General features: G+C 43.7%; 1 protein-coding gene across 6 annotated transcripts in view; it reads right to left on the bottom strand.

Moving 5' to 3' along the window:
• Positions 1-16,590, bottom strand: part of stxbp5a (syntaxin binding protein 5a (tomosyn)) — an 88,836-nt gene that overhangs the window by 43,699 nt on the left and 28,547 nt on the right. For all 6 annotated transcript variants that reach the window (XM_034579265.1, XM_034579266.1, XM_034579267.1 and 3 more), the window contains exons 4-6: positions 11,836-11,917; positions 9,824-9,924; positions 680-814 (exon numbers count right to left, since the gene is read on the bottom strand). In XM_034579265.1, the coding sequence (XP_034435156.1) occupies positions 680-814; positions 9,824-9,924; positions 11,836-11,917 (318 nt within the window). The remainder of the gene's footprint in view (positions 1-679; positions 815-9,823; positions 9,925-11,835; positions 11,918-16,590) is intronic.

Here is a 16,590-nt window from a genome sequence, read left to right as displayed (position 1 = left end):
ACTGATCTCGGCAGACACCTGTTTCAACCCCCCCCCCCCCTCCTCTCCATCCCTCCTCCTCTTATCCCTCTCTCTGAACACACACACACACACACACACACACACACACACACACACACACACACACACACACACACACACACACACACACACACACACACACACACACACACACACACACACACACACAGGGAGAGGGGGATGAGGGGATGGCAAGAAGCAAAACGCTCCAGTGAATAATTTAAGTCGCTACAGCAGGGAACCAAAATGGAGCCTGTCAAACTGACAGATCCATTGAAACAGCGAGGAGACAGGTCGCTCACTACCTGAAGTCGGATACTGTGCCTGGAAATGATAGACTGACTAATGATTCTTTCTCATCTCATTACATTTAAACTACAATAACCTTTTCGAAGGCAAAAAACGCTGATTGCACAAACATCCCTCGCCTCACTTAAGGGCTGCAAGGTGAATCAATAGACCCAGGGATCGGTGTTGCAGTATAGGCAATATGAGTTGGATTCATACGGAGTTCAATAATTGATCAGGGCATCAGCGGTTTACTTTGCACACCGACCCCCTTGCATGGGGGCAAAAATCTCGCAAAATCACGCCAACGAGAAAAAGCAACTGAGGAAGAAAGTTTGAGGTGAAGATGTGGGCGGGCGGCGACACTTACAGTTCGATGGCTTTGTTCCACATGATAACATAGCCTGAGAGGGTAAAGGACTCCACGTTGACGATGTGGATGTTCCCTCGTTCCGTGCCGATGTACAGCCACTTGCTCTGGAAGGGCAGGTGGCAGTAAGTTATTCTGCGGAGAGAGACGGAGAAGAGACAAGCGTTAGTGAGCGACAGTTTTGGACAAACGGGTTACAGACAACCGAGAGAGACAGACTCCGGTTGAGAAAATCACCCGACGACCTAATAGGAGAAATAAATTATGAAAAACTTCGAGAGGATCATTTACCACTCCGCCGGGTCAAAGCAGCGGCAACCAAAGAGATTTGAGTCATTCATTCAGCTCCTTGTCTGCAGACCTACAGGATACATGAGGCCAGAGACACCCAAAATTCTCCTGTTTTCATCGTCAACCCCCTAACCTCCTCCTTTCATCCATCCATCAGACTTAGGCTTAATGAGAGGTTATAAACCCTTCCCTCCTTAACTGCAGCCATCCATTCATCTTCTCATCCCTTTTTCATCATTCTGTTCCTTCATCCATCTTTCCATTCCACCTCCGATCCATCTAAGGAATAATAATGTACAACCTTGGTAATCCAGCTCGCTAATATTTCAAGGTCGTCCAGCTCCGCCGGTGATCCTTTTTGGATTCTGCGCGGCGGTTTGAGCTACACCTGTGGACGCCAGTGGCCCTGCGCCTTTAAGACGAGGCCCCCCCATGTTTCATCAGCTGGGAAAACCCACCTAAGTAGGAAGAGGGAAATGAATCTGTAACCATTTCTTTTTACAGCACTTTCTTCTTTGTCCATTATTCATAGGAACGACACACTGGAGTGTTTTTACCCCGCAGATTAACTCACATTCAGAAATGGAATCACTCAGCACAACACGTTTAATATTTGAATGTAATAACGGCTGTCAAAGAGGGACTAAGTAGATATGTCAAAAAATAAGATTTAATGGTGTCTTGACACAAGTTGCTGTTCCTTTCACAAGATCCTCTCCAGGAAACTACAGCATGGTTAATATTTGATGATTAAGGGCTACATTTACTAAATGGTTTTTGTTCAAATTGTTAAGAAACTCTGACTAGAAGCACAAGATGAGTCTCATTATCTTTTACCAAAAAATATGGAATGAACTAAATGTAACAGGCATTTGGTTTTTTGATTTTTAAAATATAAAAATGTGACTTTTCCTCTGCTGGAAGAACAAATTGAGGATGTAAATGTAATCAGGACAAAAATTGTGTTTCCTCTTGAACATTTGACAAAGTCAGTGGTGTCCAGATGTGGTGTATGTTGTAGAGGAGAGGGTTACAGACGTATCAGTACTTTAAACACAAACTGGAGCAAACATGTCCTTGCATTGACCTTAAGTCCTGTGTTTTAATGCTCACAGAGCTTGTATCTCCCGCTCTCTGTCGCTCCCACACTTTTGCTGCAGGGCTGTGTTGAGAGTAACACACACACACACACACACACACACACACACACACACACACACACACACACACACACACACACACACACACACACACACACACACACACACACACACACACACACACACACACACACACACACACACACACACCTTCCCTCTCTGTCCGGCTGCTCCGCTCTAACACATGAATATATTCATATTTCTGAGCAGAGTTGCTGGGCTACTTAACATAAATCTCATCCACAGTCCAAACGTACGAAAAGACACAACATACAGGAGTAACCCGACCTGGCCTGATCAAATATGGGAGTTTTACGAGTTGCACATTTCTATCTCATCTAAGAACAACAAGGTTTTTTTTTATTCTATACACTATTAATTTGCCTGGATTTTCAGATTCACCCACGTGTTTTTCAAATCTCAACCAGGAGAGAAAATGTATTTGCTGGTGCTAATTAGCTGTTTCTGACCATGTTTCATTTGAAGACAGTGTCGCATGAGCCGACTCACTGAAACATGGCCAGTTGAGTACACACTCGCACTACAGACTCACTTACCCAGGCAAGATGACTAAGAGCAACATGACTTTTCATGACAACTTGTGGCGTCCTCATATCCAGTAGGCAGACTGTCGACTGGATTTAATGTCCTTTTTCCATCTGCACAAACAGATGTGCCTTGTCTATGTATATGAGGCTGGAGTGTGTTCATGTGCTAGTTTTCATGGATGTGATTTTGTAATGTGCGTGTGTACTGTATATTTGCGTTCGTGCTTCTTAGCTGCAGATATGAATTAGTGTAGTTATATATGCATTGTATGTAAATGTACGTTGCATATATGTGTGATCGGCGAACGTGTGCACATGCAAGCTCGATGATTAAGTGTTCAGAGAGTCAGTATTTGAGGGCCAACTGAGAGGCAGTGTCGGGAGCATAATTATACAAATTTGCTCGCAGTTTGTGAGAGTGTGTGTGTGTGTGTGTGTGTGTGTGTGTGTGTGTGTGTGTGTGTGTGTGTCTCTTTGGTGTGTGTGTTCGTGTGCATGCAAATACAAGTGTTTGTGTACTTCCGTGCGTTTCGCCGAGTTCACACTTGTTGTGCACGCACGAGTCTCCTGGTGAAATCTCCAGCTTCAAGTGGTCACGACACACAAAGGCAGCTGCCAGCTTGCAGGCTCAGGGCCAAACACATTGCCTCGGAAATGACAGATGCCTGCCACACACAACACGCTGAGGCTATCTGCACTTTGGGCTATAGTTGCATGAGAGCACAGTTCACTGCAAATTAATTGGGGAGAGAGGGGAAACTTTACAAAATCGCCGTTTGTAAAACAGGGTTTTCTGTGATGTTCCCATCAAAGAGAATTATTGCCACAATGAACCTGCTTGTAATAAGAAAATCATCAATTTGAAAACTTTGATCCAAACTGCTTTTATCTTGTGGTAGGTTCCTTCACTGAACAGATTTTTTGTAATTCGCCCTTCAGCAATGCACCGACCACTTCACTGGCTGACTTCATAATAATGTGGTGTTAAAAAGATGATTTGGGTCCTTTAATAAAGGCGTGTCAGCAAAAACAATAATCACAGACATAATATAACATGAATCGTTTTAATATCATGTAGAATTATCAGAATATTGTATCATATTGATTATGAACAATTGGCAACCCAGCATGATGTCATCCAAATTGCAGTTTTGAAGCCTCAAAGTTTTGCATTTTTTCAGCGCCATCTTGTTTTTTTTTAAACCAGAAGTAACCATATTTGGAGGAGGGCAGTACGCCTACACTTGCGACCTGCACCCATTGGACAGTACTAGCTGTCAATCACACGTATCCATGCTCAGATGTAAATGGGACCATAATTTACATCATGCCGTACTTTAGAAGACTTGGAACTAGCGATTGAGACCATAAATTCCCAATTAAAACATTTATTGATCGTACAAATTAAGTGAGAATTAGGGTTAATTTCTGAAGGATCTTTATCGACACAGACTCCTTTTAGGGACTTTCTGCTTCGGTCATTCGAAAGGGAAACTACTTCCCAGGAACTTAATTTAGACCCAGCTCCCTGCAGCGCCTCAAATTATAACAGCTGTCATTTTCTGTATAATAATCAAAGCAGCCTATTTTGGTCCTCTACGATTTTAGCTGCTCATCTCAAATAATCTGAACACACAGATATTTTGCATTTATTAAGAGAACATATGCCTTTCAGCAAATATTTAGATGAAGACAATATAAAGAACTCAATGATGATCAGGCACCAACAGCAAAAAAGTTCCATCCAACATCCATCTGAGAGAACAGAGACCCCAATCTACCTACAGGGTCTCAGTGAAGAGGAATCTAATCTGATCACACACACACACACACACACACACACACACACACACACACACACACACACACACACACACACACACACACACACACACACACACACACACACACACACACACACACACACACACACACACACACACACACACTCTCAAGGACTTTCACCCCCCCTGCTACACAGACAGGGGTGCGCCTCCAAAAATGAATTAAAGTATGTGCCTTTATCATTAATTACACCAATGTAGACGTTGGTTCACCCCCACAGTTCTTTTAATATATGCATTGTTACAGTTAGAAGGTCAAGTAGAAGAAAAAAGGGAGACAGAAATAAAAAAATAAAAGATTCTGGGGGGGTTATAATCCTAACAGTCCTGAAGTAACCTTACTCAGTGAAATATCTCAGCGTAAACTCCGCTCTGCTGAATAATTCATTTTTATCAACCATTTTCAGTCGTGTGCTTGATGCAGTACCAACGACGACAAAGTACTGAGAAGATATTTTTAGCTTTTTTGTGCCGTCTTCAAAAATACTTAAGCGAAACCTGAGATTTATGTTGTTTGATTATCAGCATGACGTGACTGAGTCGTTCCAGAGACAGAGAGATAAAAGCAACTCAAACCAAATATATCAAGAACAAACAGTTATTGCTCCGATAAACAAAATCTCCTTCAAAAGATCAAGACACATTTGTGTGAGTGGTGGGTTTAGGTGTGACCTAGGCCCCCCCCCCCCACCTATTATCTCCCATCATATCACCCTGCATTGACGATAGCATCCGAATCTGCAGTGCATTCCTGTGAGGCCGGGAGGTGACGAGAGCATCCTACGCCAGAATGACTCGACAGGATTTCTTTTTTGCGCTCGCTGCATCCCCACACTCCAGCCCACAGACTGACTCACCGCTCTCTGGCTGAGGCCCAGTCTGTCTCAACTCCTCCTCTCCTCCCTTCTCTCCTCTCTCCTAGAGCCTGTGATCTGATGTGAATGGATGCTGACGCTGGGAGGGCTTTCCGCCACGCTGCTTTCACCCATCAAACGATGATTCTCAGCAGTGGGGGGGGGGGAGAAAGAAGGTGGGGAAGGTGGGGATCTGTGCGGAGGAGTTTGGAACGGGTCCTGATGATGGGCAGACTTTAAAGGGTGAATTATTTATTTATTTAGAGAATAAATGTATGAAAATGTAAAAGCTACTGGAGGAATTTTTGGCAGCATTTTGGGCCTGTGCTGACATTATACCTTCTTTTTTTTTGTTTCGTCCTTGTCAACAGTGAAAGTGCTTTTATAATTAAATTGCTAATCTAATCTTTTCTGATGCTAGCTGGCTTCAAGAAAGATGCTGTTAGCAAGAGAGCTTTATCCATGTGAATGTCACCCAAACACAATGTATGGAAGAGGTTTTAAAAAATTGTTTAAGTACACTTAATCAATTTCTGGCTAATGGTAAGATGAGAAAATCAATACCACCCGCTACCACTAGTCAGCGCACTTATGTTACATTACATTACATTTCATTTAGCTGACGCTTTTATCCAAAGCGACTTACAATAAGTGCATTCAACCACAAGGGTACAAACCCAGAATAACAAGAATCAAGAAAGTACAATTTCTTCAAGAAAGCCAAACTACAAAGTGCTATAAGTAAGTGCCTTTTAAGTGCTACTAAATTGCTAGTAGGCGTGTTTACAGTTTTTACGAGAAGAGTCCACACGAAGACGGGACCTCATGTGGTTTTCACGACCTTGAACGTGTGAATCTTCTGAACATTGAGTTCAACAGTTGTTACATATGTCCTAAGATTGTTTTAAAATCACCACATGGAGTATTTCTCTTTGGTTTGTTTGGTTGTTGGGTCTCTGCCTGTTCATAATTGAATGTGTTTGCCAGTTTTGGACTGCTTGAGGGTCCAATCTCTTGTGTAGCTGTGACCCTCCCAGCTGTAAATTAACAAATTGTCATGTTTGCATTGTTTATCATGTACGGATCAAACAAATGAGCAGTAGCCTAATGTGTTGAATAGCATGATTCAAGTGTAGCTTTATTTTGGAAGACTGGAAGCTGTTTACCCATGATTCAAGTCTCAATGCTCGACCACACAGACGCCAACGTGACGCAAAAGATCTAAATCTATGTGATAACAAAAACAAACTCTGTGGTTAATAATGTACCTTGAAGTATTTGGGTCAGTTTAAACACGAGCGCTTCATTTGGCTTGTGCCAGGCTGTTGTATCTTTGTATTCTGTTGCACCCGGTTAGGAAGCTGTCGCTGCAGTTCTGGTTGGGTGACTGTGCTTTTGTTGATGCAGGAAATGGCTGCCCTGTCCTCTTCACCCTGACAAGTTAAAGTCAAGCTTTGAAACAAACAGTCAGCGAGAGGGGAGAAACAAAGCAGCAAAGGTGGTGCTCGACGAAACAGACCCTTAGAGGTTTTTACAAATCTGTCAGTTTCAATCCTGTTGGTCTTAAAATCTCCACTACTCCTTCTACAGCGATTGTTAACCTTGAACTATGATCTTCTCAAAGCCACTTGGAAATGCAACCTCATGGGTTTTTCTTTTGACAACTGTATTAAAAAGTCTTGATCGGGACAACAAGAGCTGGGCGCATATTTAATTAAAAACAAAAAAAGCTGAGATAAGCGATATTTGCCGCGTTCGGAGCCAGCGGAGATCTTAGAAGCTTATCAGAGTGCAAGACACTTTGCTGAACTGTGTGATAAGAAGGTTGAAAAGAAAAGAGCCCAACAAAACCCTGATGGTCCCGTTAACTTTGAAGCAGTTGTGTTTCACAAAGTGTTGATCTGCAAACAATATATAAATCTTTTCATATTCTCTGCTTGAATAAAGGGGTAAAGACTGAGAGGTCTGTTGCTGGGTAGGATTTCTTCTACACAACTGAATCAGCAAAGCCACATCATCGTTAACAGCCCAAATAAATTCATTAGAAGCAAAAACTGGAGCAATTCCGAGTCAGATGAAAGAGGTGTGGACTCAAATTAGTCACACACAAAGTTAATGCAAACTTCCATGTGTTTGGCATGTTCAATGTAGGACTTCCCTCAACTATTTCTTAAGACAAATATATCATTGAGGGAATCAGACCACCTCCCTTTTTTCTTTGATATCTCTACTTCAGGAGCAAGACAATAATGTGTGGAACTGCTCAAACCTCCACTGAGTGTCATTCTAGTTCCTAAGCCCCTAAGGTGGCCAGGTCTTGATGCACTTCATCAAAGTTTGAAGCCCGTCAACATCATCGTGTGAAGTTAAGTCGCTACGTTCAAACTGAAACTTTATCACGTTCACTTCTCGGATCAGCACAGCACGACACCGCTCCTGTGCTTTGACTGCTTACGTGACTAAGCAGAGACTGGTACTATGTGAGACAGCAAAGCCCTCAGGTAAAAACCGCTGTAAGTGGCCGAACATTATTTCTTAAGTGTCAGTATCTTCTCCTCTAATCGTCCAGTCTGTACATATTATGTATGGATGAGGAGCGAAAGGCTGAATTCGTCCTCGTGAATTTTTAACCAGGGATTGAAGAGTAGACTTACAACTGATCGTCCTTCTCCGTCCTCTCAACTTTTCAGTTTCTATTTTTTCCTTCTTTATCTATTTTACCTAACAAGCATCATTTTCTGCTTCTTCCACTTGCTGCCATTACTTTCTTCTCCTCTCCCTAATGTCTGTAGTGGCTTTGCAGCATCTCCGCCCCGTCTTGTCGCCCCCTCGCTCGGCTCCTCTTCAGATGCTGTGTCTCAGGGTCGCTGCGTTGGACGGCGGTGCTTTCTAAATGTCAGAGGCGGTCAAGCGCCTCCGTAAGAACACAACCCGCCCTGAAAGTCGCTGCTGGCCACCTGTCCATCACATCAGCGTTGTCACAAATCATCAGCCGTGACGTTTAACCCGTGAACTACTTTTCACGATGACGGAGCAGTGGCCAGTGATATGATTGCGTCTGATGGGTAATCACTGCATTTGTGATTGGAGGAGACATTGGAAGGCGACTTCCCAGAGGTGAAGTGATTTAGCATTTTTGTTCATCTTCATTTGATATTGGAAAGAATGCATCACAAGCTTTCCTGGCTGTTTTGCATGTTTTTAACTATGCGATGATTAACATTTTGCAACCTTGCTGACTTATTGCAAAATTCTGTTATCATCATGTTAATACTGAAAGACGGAGCAGTTATTAACTCAGCGTTGGGGACTTCAAGGACAGTCAAAATATAATTTGAGAGTTGACTGCTAAGTTATTGAAAGGAAGAAAGATTATATATCCTGCGCACGTGTAGATGCGCGTGCTTGTAAAATAACGTTGATAGTTTGTCAGCCAAACATCAATTCGTTCATCACCAAGAAGAAATTAAAAAAATGACCCTGCAGGCATAATGTACTTTAGTGATATTGATGAGACACTAACGCTACTCAAGGCAGCAAAGTGTTAAAGCTGAGGAGAAATTCATCACAAGCTTGTTTGGACACTCTGAAGGTTAATCATCTTCAGCATACTGAAGTCAAGAGAGCCTAGTGGTTTCTTCAAAGGACGGGAATTAATCTAAAAACGTTATGATGTGCTTTTAAACATTAGTAGTAATAATACATGGTGTGTAAGTACTTAATTAACTCAAACGTATAAAATCACCGGTAAAATGGTTCCTGAAAATAAAAATGGGCTACAGACTCGGTCACCATCCGGAAGCGTGTGTGTATTTATGTTCCCTGTGAGTGTGTGTGTGGGCAGCTGCGGATATTAATTGCTTGTTTATAGTTTGTGCGTCTGTGTGTAATATCCTGCTGGTGAAGAGCTTCAGGTGCTCGGGTGGGTTCACACCTGTGGCCCAGTGTAGGGGAAGCCTCAGAGGCAGAGCGGGTGACCCAAAAGAATGAGTGTTTAGTTGGAGGGCAGCAGACAGAGAGAGAAACGGAGAGAGAAACGGACGGAGAGAGAGAGAGAGAGAGAGCATCAGGCACTTTTTCTCCTTCCTTTGCCCTGTGCACAGTCCTGCAGGCGCACGGACACATTCGCCAAACGAAACGCCGTCTGCTTGCATACAGCGTGGCAGTCGGCAAAAAAATCTAACATTCACACACAGGCGGCAAACTGTGACACTGCCCCCTGCTCCGAGAGCCGCGGTTCATGTTGCACCAGAGCGAGTGTGACAGCCTAATTGAGGAGGGAGAGGACAAACTGAGAGAGAGAAAGAAAAGGGAGAGTGGCAGCAAGATGGACACATCGCCTCTGAAGGCTTCCGCATCATTTGCACTTTAGTGTGTGTGTGTGTGTGTGTGTGTGTGTGTGTGTGTGTGTGTGTGTGTGTGTGTGTGTGTGTGTGTGTGTGTGTACCTCTCTCTGTTGAACTTAAGGGAGTGAAGGATGGCCGGTCTCTTCTGCCTCAGGTTCCACAGGTGGACGCTGTCATCGGCCAGAGCACTCACCAGTGCTCCCTGTCATAACAGAGGAGATGTTTAATCTGATATTCAAGATTAAAGATTATAATAAAACAAAAACAAATGTATTATAATTGTAATACATGCAGGCACTAACGACAGAGATGTCCACACGCATATCCACAGACCGCACATTTTGTTTCTGACGTGCATGAGTCAGACATCACTCTCTGGAAGCGGATTTTAAATCAGGCAGCTTCCTCCCAGGTCGCGATGATGATTCATTAGATGTATATGAGTGTATGTGTGCATGTAGGAGGCACTAAAAACCTTCTCCCTCTCCCTCAGGGTATGTTTGAGCTGCTGAGTCACAGTCACTAACACACACACACACACACACACACACACACACACACACACACACACACACACACACACACACACACACACACACACACACACACACACACACACACACACACACACACACACACACACACACACACACACACACACACGACTGACCATGAAATGCTGAATTTCTCATACATATAAAGTTAGTCAGAAAAAAGTAGTCAAACTCTGCTCTGCTCTTTCCATATAAATCAGAAAGTGCTGTCTGTATTCAATACAAGTTTCCAGCTTGTCACTCAACACTTGACAATGCGACAGGAAGAGAAGTGCGTATTTTATCGGAATCTATCAGTTGTGCAATAAAGGCTGGTTGAGTTATTGGTTTCCACATATGTGTTACACTATGACCACAGCTTATTTTAATGTATTCCTCGTGTAAAGTCCTTGATAATAGCAATAATAGTTTGTTTATATACTGGATATGAATGAATTGTCATTATTCAGTCTTTGTTTTACAAAGAGAACATCTGACTAAAAAATGTCAGAAATACATTGAGAACAGGTTTCTTGGTTTGAGTAATACAGAATTTTTACATTTTCATTTAATGAAATGTAAAGGAGACATTTGGGTTGATCATTTTTATTTGGGTTTTAACTTGTAAAGGTTTTCCTGGTCTAATGTTCAGATAACACATCACTTTCCTCAGACTGTTCCTTGCTGCAGTTCCTCTTTTCAGCCTCTGTCTCAAACACTTGGTTTTGGCTCCTGTCTCTTTAAGTCCCTCCCTCCTGATAAAGCCCAGTCTTCTCTGATTGGTCAGCTGGCCCTCTCTGTTGTGATTGGTCAACCACTTCCAGTGCGTGTGGTAAATGTCGGCCTCTGCTCTCGCTTTACCTGGGGCTTTGTTAGGGGGCGTGTCGGATTAGCCACTAGGCGTGCATTATGCAGATGGTGGGGGGGGCAAATCGTGATGCCATGTAACATCACGATTCACCAGAAGCATGAGACCAGACTCCTGGTCATCACGTCTCCTGAAGCATCAATATTTTATGTTTTAATACAAGCAGCAATGACATGTCTAAAATTAGCACATAGCGGACTGTCAGCGCCAACTTTCAGTCCTCAGTACAGTCTTAAAATCTTAATGCTAAGAAGACAGTGGTCCTCTGTACTCACAAACTACTAAGAACCACTACCCAGCTCTACTGAATCCAGGGGAATTTGGTCAAATGACCGTTTCGGCAGCGACGGCTCTCTGTGTTAAACATGGAACGAGAGGAGAGAGATGAGCAGATAAGGCAGCTGAGCTATTTCACACATCCACTGAGATCATTCATCCAGCCTCACTTCCAACGGCACACACAGTAGGAACCATTTTTTTTGCACATTTTACGGGTGGAAATGCGATTACCAGGGATGAACATCCATGAATCAGCCCGCAGGTCCTTCTACAGACTAAAGTGGAACACTAGAGCAGAATAAGAACTTTTTAAAAAAAACACCATTACCCCTGGAGTTACCCGTCTTTGTAACACAGCGCTATTCACTGGTGAGAGCAGACATATCACTGGAGAAAGTGAGCAATGAGAGAATTTTATGTTTTTTAAACTTACCTCATTGATGAGAAACTGCAGCTGGATGACGGCAGCTCCGCTCTCGTGCTGACAGTAACACTCCACACCTGGACGGCCAAAACTGAAAGGTTCTCTGTCAAGGACCATATTGTAACACACAGGGAATGTATCACCAGGACCAGCAGTGCCTTTGTGTTTGTGTAGCCCAGTTATTACAACTCCACCACATGTCTTTTCTTTTTTTGGCAAATATGGTGCACAGGAAAAAGCGCCTCAGCATTGTAAGGTCATTTGCTCCTCGCTACACCCGATTCAAAGGTCGTGACATCTGTTAGCTGGTTACCTACTGGGAAGGAAAATGGAATATCCACGGTGACATATTTATGGTCTACCGGCAGAGCTTGAAGATATTCATCACCAACAACAAGGGAGGCTCTTCACATTGCAGCAATGTGCCCTTTCAGAAACCCCAGCATGCCCCGTACATCCCATTTCTTTCCTGAAAGCACGATTGGATGAAAATATTGTAATTATGCAACAACTCGTTATGTCAACCCAGCCTGTCGGGTTTTCTCTTGCCACAGTCACCATGTGTCTGCCCTTTGCTGTATGGGTCTACATGAGATAACTTCTATTCTGATTTGACACTATATAACTCGAATTGACTTTCCTCATGGGCCCTGCAGTTTTAAGCATTTTTGAGAATAGGTTCTTCAAATTGTAGGCACACTGGGGCCAATTACCAAACAGTGTGTGCAATTCAAGTGTTCATAATGACTCGGGAATACGGCTGTTATCCAGGAGAAAGTGGCATGTTAGACAAAAGAACGAGAGATTGCAGAGAGATCGATAACTCTGAAAGAAGATGAAGAAGACGGAGGGAACAGGCCGGAGGATGGAGGTTGGTCGAGAAAAAAAAAGGAAGGAGAGGAAAAAGGAAAGGAGGAAGGAGCGACAGAGAATAATGAGCTCCTCTTCCGGGAAAGAGTGAATAGGTGAGCTTACTGATTATATCCATTCATTCCCCCCCGTGACTCCCAGGACTGAGGTGGGGGGTGACAGTTTTTCATACAGGGGGCACATAGAGGTATAACACCCCAGGGGCGACACTATTACTCATAATTAGTGTATATGTGAGTGTGTATAAGTGTGTGTGTGTGTGTGTGTATAAGGGCACGAGGTGGTGTGTGTTCCTGCACGTGACCAGGTACTGTAAATCGCCCACAGTGCTTTCCAACTGAAACACAATTTGAGACATGCAGCTCCTTATGAATACAGATTGATCAGGATGAACTTCTGCATTTACATCCACGCAGAAAGAAACCCCATCAAACTGTGGGTAATGATGATGGAAGCAACAAGAAACAAGCAGAGCCCTCCCCCCCAAGATCTAATTCAGACGTCAACGTCGAGTCCTCCTACTCTCCCCGCGGCGCAGACTGCTCCATCAGCCCCACAGAAAACACACTGTGTAATTTAGTAAGCTGTAATGTGTGTAACCATTCCTGGAGGTGTGCTGTGACCGCCCAGTGGATAAAGACAGTCTGCACCACACAGAGCTCGTTTCTCTGCAGCCACACGTCCTTCTATACGTTCATTTTACCTTGAAACTGAAGAAAACTGTTTTATATGCCTTTGTTCTCCCCTTACTGGGTCCCAATCTCATTTCCTGGCTTTTATTTCATATTCGACATCAAGGTGTTACAATCGATATTCTTCTTGTCTTGGTAGGAAACGACCTCCAGAGAATTACAGGGGAAATCGGAGAGGGCGGCCCCCCCATCAGAGTGCCCAAGTTTTCTAGATTCGTCCCAATACGTAACAGTAAGAATATTGATCATGACAGCTTAAGCACAGCCCCAATACGGGAGGTTTGCAAACATCCACAGGTTCCAGTTTTGTCCTGGCCCCTTTGCAGCGTGCCGTTCCCATTCCTGTCCCGTCCATAAAAGCAAAATGTCTGAAAAAATATCTTTGGAAGACGAGCACTCAGAGAGTACATATCTTGCTCAATCTCACGATGACGAAGTGAAAAAAATGCCAAGATCTGCTCCAAAATGTAATACTTTCTTTCTGTGGGTCATGCCCCACCCCCCTCCAAGAGGTATCATGGGAATTGGTTCAGTAGTTTTTGAGCAATCCTGCTGATGAAAACATCACCTCCTTGGCTGAGGGAAATATCGCCTGACTCAGCAGCTTTTTTGCATATTTCAGCTCAGTGTGTTGGTCTGGATTCACTCTCACCAGTCTCATCAGCATCATTTTCATCTGTTTTCAAAAAGAGGGGTAAAAAAAACAAAAAAATACGCTGTACACTTTCTGCCCAGTCCCAAACATCAGACACACACACTTGGCGACCAGCTGGTGAACACACTGGAGCCTTTACAGAGAGCCAGATATTTCCCTCGGGAGTCAGTGGAGCCTGGAACAGAGCTGAAAGGACGGTGAAAACTGGTTCTGCATTCTTTCAGATGCCTGTTATCAAAAATCTAACAATGGTGAATATCTCATTTGTTCTGTAAATTACTTTGGAGGTGCTACATGTGATATTGAAGCCCTGAACCTCAGTCTGAGAGACTCATGGCTGTAAATCCAACCTTCAGCTTCAACACAAAGAGCTTTGGGTCGATCTTAAACCATCATCTTCTCAAAGGACATGCTGGTTTTCTTCCAATCAGCTATCAGAATATTACAGTAGTCTCTGTTCTGCCTGCAAAACCTGCCCCTCAACTCATCAGGTGGATTAACCTTTGCCCTCAACGTTCTGGACACTCAATTAAAGGAATAACCCTAATCCCTAACCCTAACCCTAACCCCGGATTTCAGCTGGTAAACTGTCTGGGGGAATTAACAACACCAACACAGAGTCGATGATGATCAGCATCTCCAGTGCAGCTGTATCCTGGACACCAATAGAGGATCATTTCCCTTTAATTCGCTCTATGAGCATCAGCTTCATCCATATCTGACATTGTTAGTTGTGCCTGAGAAGCTGTGAACCAGTCATTTCTCCAGCGGGAACATTGAAAGGATGCACCGTCCTCATGTAGCCTGCAGCTCACTGATCTGCTTCCACGCTGCAACAGTGCGTCACGTATGCCTCAAGTGTTACCACAGTAACCAAAGCACATGGGTCAACGATGCCTGAACACATAAACCCGAGCTGACCACTTGAAAATAACTAGTGTTCAATATACACGTCATTACTATTGGATTTGTGAAAGGGGAGAGGAGGAAGAAGCGAATAAGCTTGGGAAATTCCTAGAAAGCTAAAATCAACTCCTTGACCTGCGAGAGAGAGACAGGGAGAGAATTAAAAAAGCCAGAGGCTCATTTTTGTATTTTTTGTTCTGCATTCACACACACGTCATTATGAGTTCATAAAATATCACACACAAGACACATTTCTCAAAATAAACAGCAGAAATTCCTCACAAACATGTAGAGGAAGTTCACCGAAGAATATTGATGTTTGCAGGTCTCAGCAGCGTCGTCTCAAATAAATTGAAACATACCGAGTAAGAGGTCACTGGTGCACTGAAGCATCATACACTGGAAAACAAAAGGTTCTCTGACTTTAAGAGAGAGGCAACGCAGCAAATCCCTGTGCCAGCGAGCGGATGGAGGACGGAGGACCCCAGTGCTGACCCAGTACTCTCACTTGACCTAGTACGCCCGCCCTCCTCCAGGATACTGCTGCTGGCCAAAGTCTTGTGAAGGACACTGAGCAAGCTTAGATCAGCTTATTCAATGGGGATCATAATGTACTGTATGCTACATCTAAAAGCTTTAATTATGTTTCTAAACTCAGAAAGGGGAAGTGATTGAGAGAGAAAATGGTGCTTGTGTCATTGCTGTTTGCCAAAACACAAGACTCCCACCTCTAGCCTCTAGCTAATCCCAGCTGACATTGGGCGGGAGGCAGGGTTCAGCCTGGACATGTCGCCAGAGTATCACAGGGCAACATCGGAGACAAACAGCCACTTACATTATACACCAACTGTCATAAAGTCTCCAATTAACCTGACCCTGATCTGCACGTCTTTGGATTGTGCAAGGAAGCCGGAGAAGGTACCCAGAGAAAACCCACGCAGAACAGAGAGAGAACCTGTAAACTCTTCAGAGAAAGAGACCGGTTAAATACAGTAATGTTGCATTTACTAGTAAGTCTCTAGCAAAGCAACAAACTGTTTTGCTAATGCTTGATGTTATTCTTAGACATTGCAGCTGTGTCCAAACCAAAGTCCACATCCTTGAAGACTGTTTTATGTCACAGCAACACAACCAGGCTGTTCCATTCCCATGGATCAGTCCCTCCATTCCCAAGCAACTTAAGATTCAATGGGCGGATCCTTCTCGGGCAATTATCCCAGGATCTCGACCCCCAGCCAAAGACAAGTAAGTGCAATGGCTCAACATAGCTAATGATGGAGGGTTAAGGGCAGGAAAAGTCGACATGGTCTACGAAGGCGTAGGATTTACGTCATCAACTCACAAAATCCTGCAGTTTTTCTAATAAATCTGTGCTGGTTGTTCAGGAGAGTAACCATCATCTGATCAGTGTTTCCCACAGAATTATTTCAATCCACAATTGTAACGTTGGTGCAAAGGTACGAAGGTCACTCACACATGCAACAGATTCCGAAAGACGGGGACAAAGAACTGCATCGCATGCCACAACTGCAGCAAGAGCTATGAGATCTGACAGCCTGCGTGAATGGTAAAAACGTTACGGACCACAGCACGCACCTAAAGTAGCGCAATAGTCTACGCGTGCACGGGGCAACCAAGTTG

Source organism: Hippoglossus hippoglossus, chromosome 24 (genome assembly GCF_009819705.1).
Source record: "Hippoglossus hippoglossus isolate fHipHip1 chromosome 24, fHipHip1.pri, whole genome shotgun sequence".
NCBI classification, from domain to species: Eukaryota; Metazoa; Chordata; class Actinopteri; order Pleuronectiformes; family Pleuronectidae; genus Hippoglossus; species Hippoglossus hippoglossus.
This window is presented reverse-complemented; position numbering and strand designations above follow the sequence as displayed.